At 35.6% G+C, this 16,021-nt stretch overlaps 2 protein-coding genes across 4 annotated transcripts in view; both read right to left on the reverse strand.

Annotated features, from left to right (window-relative positions):
• The window catches only part of tmem235b (transmembrane protein 235b), a 30,807-nt gene extending 20,960 nt beyond the window's left edge, over nt 1-9,847 (reverse strand). Inside the window, exons 1-4 of one of the 3 annotated variants that reach the window (XM_073918704.1) lie at nt 6,821-8,203; nt 5,790-5,846; nt 5,201-5,462; nt 3,947-5,042 (exon numbers count right to left, since the gene is read on the reverse strand). In XM_073918704.1, the coding sequence (XP_073774805.1) occupies nt 5,272-5,462; nt 5,790-5,846; nt 6,821-6,992 (420 nt within the window). In that variant the 5' untranslated portion in view covers nt 6,993-8,203 and the 3' untranslated portion in view covers nt 3,947-5,042; nt 5,201-5,271. Of the gene's footprint in view, nt 1-3,946; nt 5,043-5,200; nt 5,463-5,789; nt 5,847-6,820 lie in introns of those variants that run through there. The other 2 variants (XM_001919519.7, XM_073918703.1) reach the window with 2 other exon arrangements.
• birc5a (baculoviral IAP repeat containing 5a) lies at nt 9,115-14,751 on the reverse strand. Its single transcript, NM_194397.3, is given in 4 exon segments — nt 9,115-9,847; nt 14,032-14,149; nt 14,318-14,427; nt 14,509-14,751. Coding segments are annotated over 4 exon segments (429 nt in total). The 5' UTR covers nt 14,617-14,751; the 3' UTR covers nt 9,115-9,754.
• Nucleotides 14,752-16,021: the final 1,270 nt, after the last annotated feature.

Genomic DNA, 16,021 nt, shown 5'->3' on the forward strand with positions numbered 1-16,021 from the left:
TCTGAGCAAAGTCAGACCTTACTGTCCTAATTAAATAATAAAAAAATCAAGCCATGATCGTATTTTATTTTGGTAAAATATGTGTAATTTAGAGGCCTTTGCCTTTCATATGAGCCACTTCTGATAGCTAATGATCAACTAGAGGACAAGTTATTATTTGTTGTTCCTAAAACTTCGATAGGTGGCAAGACTTTTGTCAGCTTGTCTATAAATACAAGGGTAATGTTTATAACTATAATGTTACTATGTTATAACTTCAATACATAAAGCAATAACATCATTTCCATTAAACTTTACCTCACAATTTAAATGATAACAAACAAATGTTTTAAAAATTTGTTTAGCACTTAACACATAAGGCTGTTAAATGACATGGCTTTTTTCTTTTTGTTAAAGGTGCTGTGAGTTTGTTTTGACTCTTCTAAAGCATAGAAATAATATTTTTGCGGAAGAAAGTCCGTTTTTTTTCTTTGAATATATGCATTCTGTGTCGGATTGTCGGTCTTTGTTTTGGTCTCTATATCCCACTCACTGCCAATTTAGCCAATATTTTGGCACCCCGGGTTGCCTTGGTGGAAAAAAGCACATTTAATCTCAGTCATGAACGCACCTTCCATATATGTGGAACGGCCAAAAACATGACCTCCAGGGAACAGTAACAGCCTCAGAAATAAAATGCAGATTCAGAGTTATAAAAATCTACATGAGGAGGTTTATAATATAGTAAACAACATAAATATTACTAACGTAAACAAACATCTTTAATGTTTTGAATTTGGACGGTTTATATACATACTGCACCTTTAAAGTAAAAAAGGGGGAAAAATCCACCATTTAGCTTATATGCTACTCAGGAGGCATGTGCACACACTAGCTATGTTTTCATCCAAATATATGCATTAAATTTATGCACAAAACTGGAAAATTGCATAAAAGATGTGTGAATACAGCTCTGTTTAGAGAACTAAATCGTCACTTCCTGATTAACTGGTGCCAAATATCAAAAGTAAAAACTGCGGTAGGAGAAGCTGCATGAATCTTTTCTTTATTTAATAATTTACTTACACCTCAAGACAATGCCAACAAGTAATAACCACGTGGTGGCGTTTGAAGGTGTGAGAAGCAGAGCACAGACACTCTTGACAATTCTGGAGGTAATGAATTATTTAATATACTGAAACAGTTAAGGCATTTTAGAAGGACCAAAACAACATTTCAGATCCTTTACAATGTGGTCATTTTTATTATCACATGATCTCTTATAACAATAATCACATGACTTTTTAATGCGCATTGTGGAATTTATTCTGTAAAGGTGTTTCAATCATAGTTTATGCGCATTTTTTTGTAGTTTGTTCTACTCTATTATGCGCATACATCTTTTATGCGCATTTTCAAAATGTATTCGCATCTTGACGTTTTTATGCGCATATCCAAGATGCGCATAAAAATAGGTGGATGGAAACATAGCTACTGACAGGTTAAAGCTGCAACTGGCCAATGTTTGCATATGTACAAGACTGACCATAGGCAGCATGCAACAAGGTCTGGTCTAAAGAGCAAGGTTAAAGTATTGCAAAAACACATAACGTTATTGACAACTGTAGTAAGCCAAATGGTGTATCCCAGACATTTGAGTGGATTTAGAATGCCTAAAAAAAAGGACATCTTTGGAAGGAAAGAGGATGTATAGTAACCCTATGCAAATAACGAGAGTGATGCCAACCTTCTCGTTTATACTTCAATTCACAGTGTCAAAAACTAGTCATATGCTCCTTATTACCACGGTGACAAATTGTATGGCTGCCTCCTTGAAGGAAACCTTTATTCGAGTCATATGCCTTCAGGCTACATAGTGAGAGGACACTCTCAGATACTGTTTGGTGACACGTCTCAACAATCTCAATGCATTTCTGTATGAAGATCAAAGCAAAATTCTCCTGCCTTTGATACTAAAAAAGATAGTTCTCCCAAAAAATGAAAAATCTGCCATAATTTACCCACCCTCAGGCTATTCCAATCTCATATACATCTCTTTGTTCTGCTGAACACAAGACATTTGGAAAAATGTCATTAACCAAATAGATCCCACCATCCTCTTACTGCCATAGTTGGACAAATAAATATGGGAGTGAAGGGTATACACATGACTCAAAAAATCATTTAAATTTTTGGGTGAACTATCCCTAGTTGCTTTGTGATTTCAAAGGTCTCTGAAAACAAGCTCTGGCTGTACTCAGCTTGGATTATTATTCTACATTCTTCTGTTCGTAAATGCGTTCCGTGTAGAACAAAAGCAATAAAATTGCATTTCAATTATAGAGTGATGTATGGTCAGAATAAATGAGGGTTATATTATCCTTCACATAAATCTACCCTAATCTTTTTTGGTTTCACCTTTCCCATTCACCTCAAGATTACGAGTTCAATCACAGAAATAGCTAGGGGGTTGTTCTCTATTATGCTATCAATTTCACGAGAAGAAAACAATGAACCACAATAACTTCAGTCCCATAAGACTCTGACATAACAATTACTCTAGGTGAATAATGCGTTCAGCTTTCCGGTTTTTCAATGTCATTCAGAGAACTGCACGATGATTAAACTTGATTTTGTTTAACTCTGGTGCACCCAATCGGTCTTCATACAGCTTTAGGGTTAAGAACAGGCTAATAGTGTAAGCTATTATGAGTGCATGTATGAGACTTCCTTATATTAGTTGTATTGGGTTGTGGTGCTTCTCATCTACACTACCTGACAAAAGTCTTGTCGATTCCAGTTGTAAGAGCAACACATCATAACTTGACTTCTAGTTGATCATTTGGAAAAGTGGCAGAAGGTAGATTTTTCTGATGAATCATCTGTTGAACCACATTCCAATCATCACAAATATTGCAGAAGACCTATTGGAACCTGCATAGACCCAAGATTCTCACAGAAATCAGTCAAGTTTGGTTAAGGAAAACTCATGGTTGGGGGTTACATTCAGCATAGGGGCATGCGAGAGATCTGAAGAGTGGATGGCAAAATCAACAGCCTGAGGTATCAAGACATTTGTGCTGCCCATTACATTACAAACCACAGGAGAGGGCAAATTTTTCAGCAGGATAGCACTCCTTCTCATACTTCAGCCTCCACATCAAAGTTCCAGAAAGCAAAAAAGGTCAGCTGCTTCAGAATTGAACAGCCCAGTCACCAGATATGAACGTTATTGACCATGTCTGGGGTAAGATGAAGGAGGAGGCGTTGAAGATGACTCCAAAGAATCTTGTTGAACTATGGTGGTCCTGCAAAAACGCTTTCTTTGCCATTCCAGATGACTTTATTAATAAAATATTTGAGTCATTGCAGAGATGTATGGATGCAGTCCTCCAAGCTCATGGAAGTCCTACACAATATTAATTGTTTTTCCACTGCAGCATGACTTTATATTCTATACTGTACAGTATTTCTGTTAAGAGACAAGACTTTTGTCTAAGCAAAGTCTGACCTTACAGTCCTAATTAAATAATTAAAAAACAGCACATGATTATATTTTATTTCAGTAAAATAAGCATTATCTAGAGGCCTTTGTATTTCATATAAGCCACTTCTGATGCCAAATGATTTACTAGAAGTCAAGTTATTATTTGTTGTTCCTAAAACTTGGATAGGTGACAAGACTTTTGTCAGATAGTGTAGTTCCCCATAGATACATTTGTGGATTGACATTGGACCGCTTCAGTCATAATGGTCAAAGTAATGACTTAATGTAAAAGTCAATGATTTTTCCAAGGAGTCTAAATACTTTAATTTGGTGTTGGTTTGTGTGTTTATATTAATTACAGTTTATATTAATTACAGTATACCAAGTTTTTAAACTAAACATATATGCTAATGCCTGCTAAATACCAGCATGCTGTTGGGGTCATAAATATTGAGTAGTTTTTTTTTTTTTTTTTTTTTTTGGAGAAGCAGATTTGTAAAGTCAAAACATAGATGGTGAAAGACGAGCACTAACTAATGCAATTCCCATATCTGTGTCAATCCCGCTCCCTGCTACAGCAAGCATCTGCCAGGAATGTAAGTAAAAAGAAACTGCAGTAGAGTAATGATGAACATCCAAATGCTGTCCACACTGATGAAAGTTACCATCACATGAATATGTAAATATGTTTTTCAAAATGTACAAAACATAAATAACAGGAGTGAAAACTGGGAAATCATCTGCTCATAATGATATATGCTTTGCTATTCATGTTAACAATTTTTGTAAATGACACAATATTTAACTGTAATATGATCTGCATTTCACTGTAGCACAGCTATGCAGTATGTTACTGTATTTTAACGTTGCATTGTAAAAATTACTGTATATTTTACATTAAAGATATACATACCATACTGTAAATACAATATACGGCAAGATATATTGTGCTGCAAATGTAAGTACAGTATTTTTGCTAGAACTGATTTACAGTAATTTACTGTAGATTCTACAAGAAATTGTTAACAGTGTATGACATCAACATATGAAATAATCACAATGAAACGTATTGTTCGATCATCAAGTATATGTTTGGCTTCAGTTTAAATTTAATAACATACTGACTTCACAGAATGGGTTTCATAAACAACCTTGAAAGTAGGGGAATGTCTTGTTTCTTAAGTGTAAGTTTCTTGTTCGTAAGTGCAAAACGCGCCTAAGCCCGAAACTGAAAGCAAGAGGTGACTTTTAAGGGATCGTTTAATATGGATTATTTAATCATTCTTACTGTTCAGTGAACGCAAACAGTCGTAGTTTATTAAAGAAGCAAACCCCTCACTGCACGACAGCTGCACCTTTAGCAAACCTCCTAATTCCTGCCGCACGAGGACTTTATGATTGTTTATGAGTGTCAAAAGTGGCTGATCTGTTCGACTAAATATTTGACTGCGTGTCACTACATATCAAACGACTTAAACGATAAAACTAAAGAAGTGTCCACTGTGCTGAGCAAGAGCTCTTACTAAACAGCGCAGCATCGATGACGTAAGCGTGCCCAGGCCCGATTGTAATGTGAGTGCGGGCCGTCGGGGGAGATGAGAGGGGGGACAAGTGTGCTTTGGCCTGGTTTAAGGCAACTGCACATAGTGTGAGTATAGTTGCCTTAAACCGGGCCAAAGCACGCTTGTCCCCCCTCTCATCTCCCCCGATGGCCCGCACTCACAATTCTCAAATGATCCGGGAAAGGGGCCTGGGCACGGTTCAGATAGCATCGTTTGAGTAGGCCCATAGTCAATCTTTTAATTTCATAACAACATTACTGAACAACAAACCATGGCATTCAGAGAACCACACTTACTGCACAAGAGGAAATATGAAGCAGATCCAATCAGGAGTGCCCGGCTTCTGGCTAGGGAACTGACGAGACCACAGATACCTCCAAACACCAGCATCACCAGACTCAGGGGCAGTAAGATGGCAATCACGCAGTGCATGACTGAATCAAGAAAATTATAGGCCTAGCTGTTAAGCCAAATAGAAATGACTTATAGAAACACCAACTGATGTGTCACCCATACTAATACACAGACTCTTAATAGTGACCAATTTAGTGGACAAGATATAAAAAGATATTTCATTATGGAACATGAAACAACAAGCAGTTAAGCAAACATTAAGCCAAACATGAACATTAGAAACACCAGCTAATATGCACATTTAGGACATTAATAGTGACTAATTCAGTTGTAAACATTGATTTATGTACATTAACAGATTTTTAATCAGACTTTATCTTTGTGAAAAAAAGCTTTAAAACACTCACTTTCCATCTGTCTTTCTGATTCTGAATATCCAGTGTCTTCTGAATTACTTTTTTCATCTGCAGTCAAAAAACACAAAAGCAATTGTCAATGTGCAATAATGAACGTCCTTAGGACAACCAATATTACTTCTAAATATAGCACATTTTAAAACGCTTTCAAACATTGTTTTGATATTTAGCTAAGCTAGTTTACACCGCGTAAAATATGACAGAATCAAGAAGTAACCATGGCAACATATGCTAAATCGCTGACTGAGCGGCAAGAACATCGACAAATTATGCATACTTACGTCAGCATAGAAAATACTTAATTGAAATTATTAAAGGCTAATTTTTGAACAAAACGAATAATATGGTATAAAAGTTTCTGACAAATGAAACTAGTGTGTACATTTCGCTTTTAGTTTGAAGTATTCAAAAATGAACAAGCCTGCACGTGTACGCCATTATCGTAAACAATAACGAATGTAAAATAAATTTGCTACACAACTATAGGCAGGATAATAGCCAAGACAACCCAACAATCTTTTTGTTTTTAAAAGATGTCTAATAGACGTCTACTTGGCAACAACAAGGCTAAAATTGGGCTGTCAGTAAAAAACTAATAGACTTGAGTAGCCGTCAAATATGCAAATGAATGACCACACATATAACTCTGTCTGTTTGACGACTAGTCTAGTTTCTTAGATGTCTATTAGAATTTCACTGACAGCCCAGCCTTTTAGCCAAGCTGTCTTCGTTTAGACGTCGACACGTCTATTAAACACAAAATTGTTTGCTGTGAATGGTTACGTGTTTATAGTATACTAGGTGGTTAATAATCATAAGGAAAGTTTTCTCATTAATTTTCACCCACATAAATTATTTTTTTTTCACCCAGTGAGCGCATTCGTTGCTCAAATTAACTGTAATAATAACGAGGAAAAGCCACCAAAAAGCACCATTAACAAAGAAAATGCTGTACTTTTTTCATCAGAGCTAATTAACAACTGCTTGCAAAGACGCGAGAATGAAAATGAGCGCCACCATACCTTCTGTTACTCCCCAAAGTCCCGAGTTGCTGCGCTCCGGGTTAGTGTGGTTCGTGCGCTGGTCTTCGATGATGTACCAATATTCAGTCCCAATGGCGAGCGCTAAACAGCTGAAACTGAGAACACCAGTCAGACCCCCGCATACCACCACGAAACCGAATGTGATTTTCATATCTGCCAGGATGCCCGCGATTCAGGGCAACCCCAAATCATTTGTGCAAGGCACTGGCTGTGCGACGCGATCAGATGCTGAACTGAAAGGTCCCAGGACGCAGGTCAGGACTCATGGAAAAGATCTCACGCGCTGCCCAACAACTGCATTGAGTGATGCAGATTGTCAATCAAAGACGCAAACAACATCTGATCACGATAGCTGCTATTACTAGAAAAGTTGTGCGGTGTTAGGAGAATAGGTGGGCTGGTTTAACATTTATCCCTCAACGGTGTGTGTGCGCGCTGTCCGTGTCCAACTATCACTGAGCGCAAGATAACGCATGACGGGTACAGACGAAACATGACGCACAGTGCATAACCAACACCCTTCATGACATATTTAACCATACACCTTTTTGTGATCAAAAATACGAATATGCAACAAAATCAATAAAGAATTGCAAGATAAAATATTATTATTTTAACTCAAATACTGTAATTGTTCAATGCTTATCAAATCAAGTGCTTAATCTCATTATACATTGTTTCAGAGGGGACTAAGTAGTGCAAATTTTCTCAACTGCAACATTAAGTACACATGCTTAAGTCTGAATGTCTAAGGCATTTCAGATATCACTGATCTACTGGGATTAAGCACAACAAATGGTCTAGAAAAAAAAATCCAATGAGAAAGAAAACGTGTTTATGCCAAATGTCATAGCAAATAATCCCTCATATGCACCCAGGTTTGCAGGAGCATACACAACATATCAAACCTTGAAACAGAAGATCAAACTTTAATTATTGTCAGACAAAACAGAAAGGAGAACTGTTTAATGCCACAGCTTACCTGTATACTGTTGCAAACAATTTCCATTTCTTTTATGAAAATAATGTGCGCATCTGATGGTTACATCTGACATAACACGCCCTGTAAAATGCAACTAAATAAAAAATTACAAAACTGAATAAACTTTTTTTTAGTCTGAGAGGTCTAATACTGCTTAGTCTTTTTTGTATATTTCAACAAATGACATATTCTATTTCAAATACACTCACCGGCCACTAAATTAGGTACACCAGTCCAACTGCTCGTTAATGCAAATTTATAATCAGCCAATAACATGGCAGCTATTTAATGCATTTAGGACTTAATGCAGTTCAAACTGAGCATCAAAATGGAAAAGAAAGGGGATTTAAGTGACTTTGAACATGGCATGGATGTTGGTGAAAGACAAGTTGGTCTGAGTATTTCAGAAACTGCTGATCTACTAAGATTTTTACACACAACTATTTCTAGGGTTTACAGAGAATAGTCATAAAAAGAGAAAATATCCAGTGAGCTGCATTTCTGTGGGGGTAAATGCCTTGTAGATGCCAGAAGCTAGAGGAGAATGTCCAGACTGGTTCGAGCTGATAGAAAGGCAACAATAACTTAAATGATCACTCGTTACAACCGAGATATGCAGATGAGCATCTCTGAATGCACAACTAGTTAAACCTGAGGCAGATGGGTTACAGCAGCAGAAAAACACACTCCTGTCAGCTAAAAACAGGAAACAGGCTACAATTCGCACAGGCTCACCAAAATTAGACAATAGAAAATTGGAAAAATGTTGGCTGGTCATATGAGCCTCGATTTCTACTGTGACATTCGGATGGTAGGGTCAGAATTTGGCATCAACAACATGAAAACATGGATCCATCCTGCCTTGTGTCAACGATTCAGGGAGGTGGTGGTGGGGTAATGGTGTGGGGATATTTTCGTGGCACACTGGGCCCATTGGTACCAACTGAGCTTTTTCCAGCAAGATAGCATGTCATGTAATAAAGCACAAATCACCTCAGACTCAAATGGCCCCCACAGTCACCACATCTCAATCCAATAGAGCCCCTCTGGGATGTGATAAAACGGGAGATTCGCATCATAAGTGTTCAGCCGACAAATCTGCATCAATTGCATAATGCTATCATGTTAATATGAACCAAAATCTCTCAGGAATATTTCCAGTACCTTCTTCAATGTATGCCATAAAGGATTCAGGCAGTTTCTGAAGGCAAAAGTGTGCTCCAACCCGGTACTAGTAAGGTATACCTAATAAAGTGGCCGGCGAGTGTATATTGCATATTCCATTGCAAATTCAAACAAATAGTACAATTTATTAAGCCCGAATGCTTTTAAAATTCTCATAAAGTCACAGGCCTTATAAAATGCATGCAAATAATAAACTTTTTCTCTTTAATGCTTACACTCTGCAGTGACGTTATTAATCTCATGTGTTCTGAACTGTGGCTCCTCTACTATAATCTGGAACTCAACATTTGCACATTGCGATATTGATGCTGAAACAATATATTGTACAGCTCTAGTTTGTTCCACTCAATTGGTCTCCAAAGACACCTGATTGTCAAACCAATAAACCTTTGGGGTGTTTTAGACAGGAGATGCACAATTGTAAAAACTGCAGTAATTTCCAAGAAAACTCCCCCATTACAAATACCTCACCAAATCCTGATTTTTGGACAGTTAGGACAAGGTTGCAGAAAGAAATTTACAGGGATCATGGGATACTATTTCTTTTTAATTTTTCTCATATTAAAATAAATACTATAAAAGCAGGAAGAAAGTGTAATAAAATCAACTTTCACAAGTGACAGAACACAGATTTAAACACTGATAACATTTAAAGAGAACAGAGTGTTCCTTGACATATAAATGAACGAAAAGAAAAGAGCGAGGTCAATAAAAGGACCACAGCCAAATGCTCTCAATGAACCTCTTCATTCCTCTCCCATCGCAGTCTGGATGATCTGGTTTCTCTTGAGCTTCACTGCGTCTTCAAATTTATCAATCGCGTGGCCACATGATTTTTTCTGAAAGGTTAAAAAACATGTCATTTCGTATATACTACTAGCATGTAAATGTCAAAATCAAATAACACAGTATAACAATGTTCAGCTTTGGAATGTGCAAAAACTTAGATTTCATTGCAAGTAAAGGTTTTTATTTGCCCCAAGGAAAATACAAACCAAATGCATTTTTAATACAGTAGATTTTCAGACTGAGTGACATTCAAAATAATGTCTAAATCTGTGTCACAGTTTAAATAACACATTAATTAGGGCTATGCAGTTTGGCCTAAAATCAAAATCTCGATTAATTGAACATTTTAACTCGATTGAGATTATTGAATGATTATTTTATTTATTCATTTTATTTTTGTGCCCTCATATCCCACTGACAAGTTTTATACAGTAAACATACACACATATAACAATTCATTCATTTTTGAATGAAGGGGGAATTACTTGATTTGAAAATAATCGAAGGAAAAACACTATCTACTATCTATGATTATTTATTGAATATCAACACAGAACAACTGAAATTAAAACAAATTGTTTTAAATATTTTTCATATTAAAAGTAGAAAATAAGCTGCATCTTGTCTAAAAATATCTCTTTTATATGAATTTTTTTTTAAATATAATTTTTATGTGCAATGGAAAATTGCTAAAATTATTCCTCCGCAGGACTCCACAATCACTCCAACAGGCTCGCTGCTCTTTTACAGAGTGCTCGCCCACACTTGTCACCACTATCAAGTCGACCAATTACAGAGCTTGCACTATGCATCGTTGCAATGTACAATACAGAAGTGTAAACAGAGCGGGGTCACCTGACTCTACATGTTTTAGGGAAATAAAAAATAATACTAATAATAAATTAATTAATTAATAAAAACGGTCTGGAAACCTTTGATTGATTATAGGTTCTGAATGTCGATTGCGATTTCTTTTCGAATAAATAACCCAGCCCTAACATTAATACACATTTTATCTGTAGTAAATTTTAAACACTGATTTTTATTTCAAATTACACATATCAAACCCATATCATGCACGATGACAAATTAATAATTTTTTTTTGTCTTGATGGGAGTTTTGGTTCCGTGCCACAGTAATCTTTGCTTTGGTTAGCTTGTTGTCTTTAAAATATTAAAATTACTGAACAATAGCATCAAGTGGACCAGACCAATATTTAAATTAAATAATGGCATGGGCTTTAGAACACTGACAATGTCAATGAGCTGAATTAATTTGAAATAAACTGAACCAATTTAACACTTAAACAATGAAATTATTGCATTGTGTAAAGCTGTTTATAGCGGAATTGAACTGGATTACAGTTACAGGTGAATTGAATAAACTAAATTTGTCCGTAGTGTAAGTGTGTATGGATGTTTCCCAGAGATGGGTTGCAGCTAAAAGGGCATCCGCTGTGTAAAACATATGACGGATAAGTTGGCGGTTCATTCCTTCGGGACTAAGCCAAAGGAAAATGAATAAATGAACTGGATTCATAACTGATGAACTTTGCAACTTCGGCTGTTACTGAAGTGAAACAACACTGACTTAAGCTGAATATTAACACTTATTATCTTTTGTACATCATAACTTGAGGTTTCAGAACTGATATTTCCCTGTTTATTAATATGTCGCTGGTTGATTTTAAGCTATATTGCATAAAGCACTGCACATAAAGCATTTCCTCAATATTTAGCTCATTTCTTTATTCTACATAGCACAGCATGTGTGTTTGTTTATTTATTTAGTGACCATGTACACAAATGTGACTAATTAAAGGGATTGTTGACCTAAAAATGAAAATGTATTCACTATTTACTCTCCCTTAAGTGTTTCCAAATCTTTATACTTTCCTTTATGTTGCTGAACAAAAAGATATTTGGAAGCTAAAACCTGTAACCATTGGCTACCATAGTATAAAAAAATAATATAAAAATATACTACTACCGAAACCAATGGTTACATGTTTCCATCATTTTTTAAAATATCTTTTCCCTTTAAAATCATAAAATATTAAATGTAAGACCAATTTATTTTTAACAAATAATCAAGATAAAACATTTTTGAATACCACATCAGCTTTTTTTAAAAGTATGCCATAAAATATTTCACATTCTCGTTTAACATGTTTACTTGTTTTTTTTTCACTATAAAATTAAAATCAAGTGTAGTAGTGCAACAGGATTATGTCTGTTTGATTTGTTTGTAAACCAACAATGCTGTTTAGTGTAAACCGTTATTTAAAACAGTCAAAATATGGTCAACCACTTGGTAAAGCAGGCAGTTAAGGTAAGAGTTCAGATTTTTGCTCAGGGTTAACCATGGCATGCTTCTGAGGTTTTCACCAGTGTCTGTAGACGTTTTGCTGCCAATTATTGAAAAAGTTCAGCAGAATTTGAATGAGAAACACGGGAGAAACCATTCTTACAGCATAAGAGTATTTTTTATTATAGTCAATATATTTTATTTTTTAAAAATTTGTGAAGGTATGCAAGTAAAATCTTATATTGTTGTGATTACCATCTTCTACATAGATATATACTCTAGATATCGCATAGGGACCCTGAGTATGCGTCAATAGCACCGCCACTGGTACAGTGCTCCCAGGACAAATGTCATTCAACCGCACTAGTCAAGACAGTGTTATTACGTGAAGATGCGGGACTTTAGTACTGTCTACGGGTGTAGTAACGAGCAAACAAAGAAAACAAAGCACAAAGGCAGAACATTTCATCGGTAATATTAAGTTTTTTTCTGTTTTTGTATGTTCTGAACTTTTGTACTAATCAGGTAACGTTATTGATGATAACAGTCACTTACTGCATTCACCATTATGCAAAGCAGCCTTATCTCACACTAAACACTCGGCTTATGCTAGTTTTGTTGAATAAAATCAGCAAACAATGCAAAAGAAATATGACAACAAGATGCTGCGCTGCCAGAAACTTGTATTATTGTCGCCTTACGTTAGTGAACGAATCGTTTGGGGGATTCATTCACAAACGAATCGCTCCCTCCGTCAGTATGAGAAGTGAAAGCAGGAGAGGAGCTGTGTTTCAGGACACAGATTAGATTCAATTTAACAGGGAGGGTGAATAGTACATTTCTGTACACACAAACACAAGCTTTTTGTCAGAAATGCCCATGTGGTCACTGATCCATCAATGTAGAAAAGTGATGTAAAATTATAATTTTCGTAATTAGAAAAAAAAAATAAATACAAACATCCAGGAGATCTCCCGATCATAGATATATGTGTATATGTGCATATCTCTGGCTTTGGATGGCCACAGTCCTCCACTGTACCTTGGTCCCGTATTCATTTCTAAGGAGTGCTACCCTGTAGCAAGATGGCGGTGCTATTGACGCATTCCGTCCAATAGACAACAATAGGCCAGGCAACATCTAATATATATATCTATGCATCTTCTAGGCTAAAAACAAAATGGAACCATTTTGAAAGATGTAAAACACAGTGACTGCAAGCCAGTTTTGAGGAAAACACAAAACAAAACTGTTTGTTGTAACAGAGTGTTACAAGTAAGCCACACACTGTTGGACAGCAACTAAACCAACAAAATACTTTGAAATTTTTACTGTAATGCGGGGAACTTTTTATATTAAAACGTTTTAATAGAAAAAATATATATTATTGCTAATAATACAAATAAATGCATTGTATAATAATGGATAATAATACAAATAAATCTAAATCTGATTATTCAATAGATAGACAAATAAACAACCATGCTGTGCAATGTAGAATAAAAAATAAGCTAAGTACTGAGGAAATATAGCTAATATTTAAATTTATTGTGTGAAATCTGCCCATTTAAGCATGTGTTATAACTAACCCTCTGCCTGTTACAACTTGCCCCGCAGGTGGGGTAAATAGTACAATTTTTACTCCTGGCACTTTTGGAAATACTGAACAGAAACCGTAGGTCCGGTGATAATACTTTCAGTGCTCATTTGTAGGAGAGGCTTGTGTGTTGTTGGTAAAAAAAATATATGGTTTGTCTAACCCTATTACTTTTTTGTTTTGTTTTGTGTTTAATAGAAAAAAAGAAATTCATAAAGATTTAAAACAAGTAAATGATGCAATGCAAGTAATTGAGCAAACGATAACAGAATATTCATTTTTGGGTGAACTATCCCTTTAAAACGTTCTGTCAGTCATGTCATACTCACAATAATAAACTTCTGTCTCTCTTTCTGAAGTTTTAGAAATTCCTCCACAGTCAGACTGTCCACTGTCTTCTTCAGCAAGATAAAATCACAGCTGGGAGAATGCGCTTTATGCTCTTTCCTGACAGCACAACAAACCACACAGCACGTCAGGAACAAATGCGAAATAACAAGGGGACCCATGGCATTTATTAAATCAAATAAACCCGGAGTCTCATTGAATTAAAGAGACAAAGCTTCTTTCAGATGTATAATGCAATAGTGGGCAGTTTAAAAGACACGGACTCACTCAGGGTCATCCTCCGGTTCCCATCCTTCCAGCTCTTTCAGACAGAAGAAACACTGCGCTATATCTGGACTGTTCTCCGACGGGGTGTGAATAAATCCAGCTTTAGCCATCTAAGAAACAATGAAAACATGTATAAAACACATTTCTTTGTTAACTTACGCCTACAGAACCTAGTGTCTGTCTTTACTCACGTTTTCTGGAGTGCAAACGCAGCCCTCTTCAAACGGCCAACCGACGAATGTTTGAAGTCTATTCTCGTAAAAGTACATTTTGGTCTGATCATCACTTGCAAGATCCATTTTGTGGGAGGTTGGTGTGGAAATTAAACAAAAGACAACCGAGATAAATCCGCAGGAGTCTCGCTTGCTTGTTGATTCTTGCGGTAAAAGTTTAAAATTGAAAGCGCGGGTTTTGATTGGCTGCAAAGCGCCACAACCACGCATGCGCAGTTCGACCACAGCATGTAGTTAGTTGTTGTCAGAGTCAGACGGTTATTGTTATTTCTTTTAGTTACTTGTCTTCTAACATAGACTGACTTCTGTAGAAAAAACACGAAAGCACTTGTTTCTCTCCTTATTTATCTCTTTCACACACTATGCACTATATAAAAAAAAATCCTGGTTACCTTATTAGTCCATTGAACTTATACAGGCTCTGTAGCTAGCTTGTAGCTAGAACCAGCCCTTCTCAAAAAAATGGACCTTTTTGCAGTTATGCAATTTTCTGTTTAATTATGAGATTTAAATACATTTTAAGCACCATTTTTAGCTGGATTAGCTTGTCAGATGGTCATCATAACCACACTTTTTGATGTACCAAAAATATTTCCTAAAACTAGATTTAAAACATCTAAAAAATACTTATTTTTAAAATACAAATTAATGACATCATTTGACATTAAAAAGAATCCGTTTTAAATTAAGAACAAGCCTATTGTCATTTATTAGGCAAATTATAAATAACAAACTTTTCTCAGTCTGAATTTGGCCAATTGGTTAATAATATAAAATAAAAAGAACAATAATATAGAGCTTCACAATTTTTCTAGCCTCTTGTAAAAAAAAGTACATTTGAAAATTCATGGATTATATTGTATTGAAATAAATTTAAATTTGATGGGTTTTTTGATGGATTATTTTTACAATTTAATAATACGTATAATAATTCCTTACAAATATATAGCGATTTTCTGGACACTCAAATCGCTTAACACATTGGAGGATATCTCCTCATCCACCACCAGTGTGCAGCATCTACCTGGATTACGCAACGACTGCCATATTGCACCAGACTCAGGGGCGGATTTAACCAATAAGAGAGGTAAGTGGCCGCTTAGGGCCCCAAGAAATATGGGGCCCCCAATAATTATCTGGAAGCATATTATACCTATAAACGATATATAACATTGTTTTCATGTCCATATTTTGTAAGGTGAGAGTTACAAATACAATTTTTATGTAATTAAATAGTAATTAATATAAAATCAAATATAATATTACTATGATCATATAAATTTATGTAATAGTAATAATAATATTACAAAATTATCCATCATGGAGCAGTCCAGGAGTAAAATCATATATAAAAAAATATTAGTTATTTTAGTTGTAAATTCATTTTTAAGAAAACTAATCTTTTAAAATGTAAATCATTCATTTCCTTGTCGGCTTAGTCCCTTTATCTGGGGTTGCCACAGCGGAATGA

The sequence above is a fragment of the Danio rerio genome, chromosome 12, assembly GCF_049306965.1.
Source record: "Danio rerio strain Tuebingen ecotype United States chromosome 12, GRCz12tu, whole genome shotgun sequence".
Classification (NCBI taxonomy): Eukaryota; Metazoa; Chordata; class Actinopteri; order Cypriniformes; family Danionidae; genus Danio; species Danio rerio.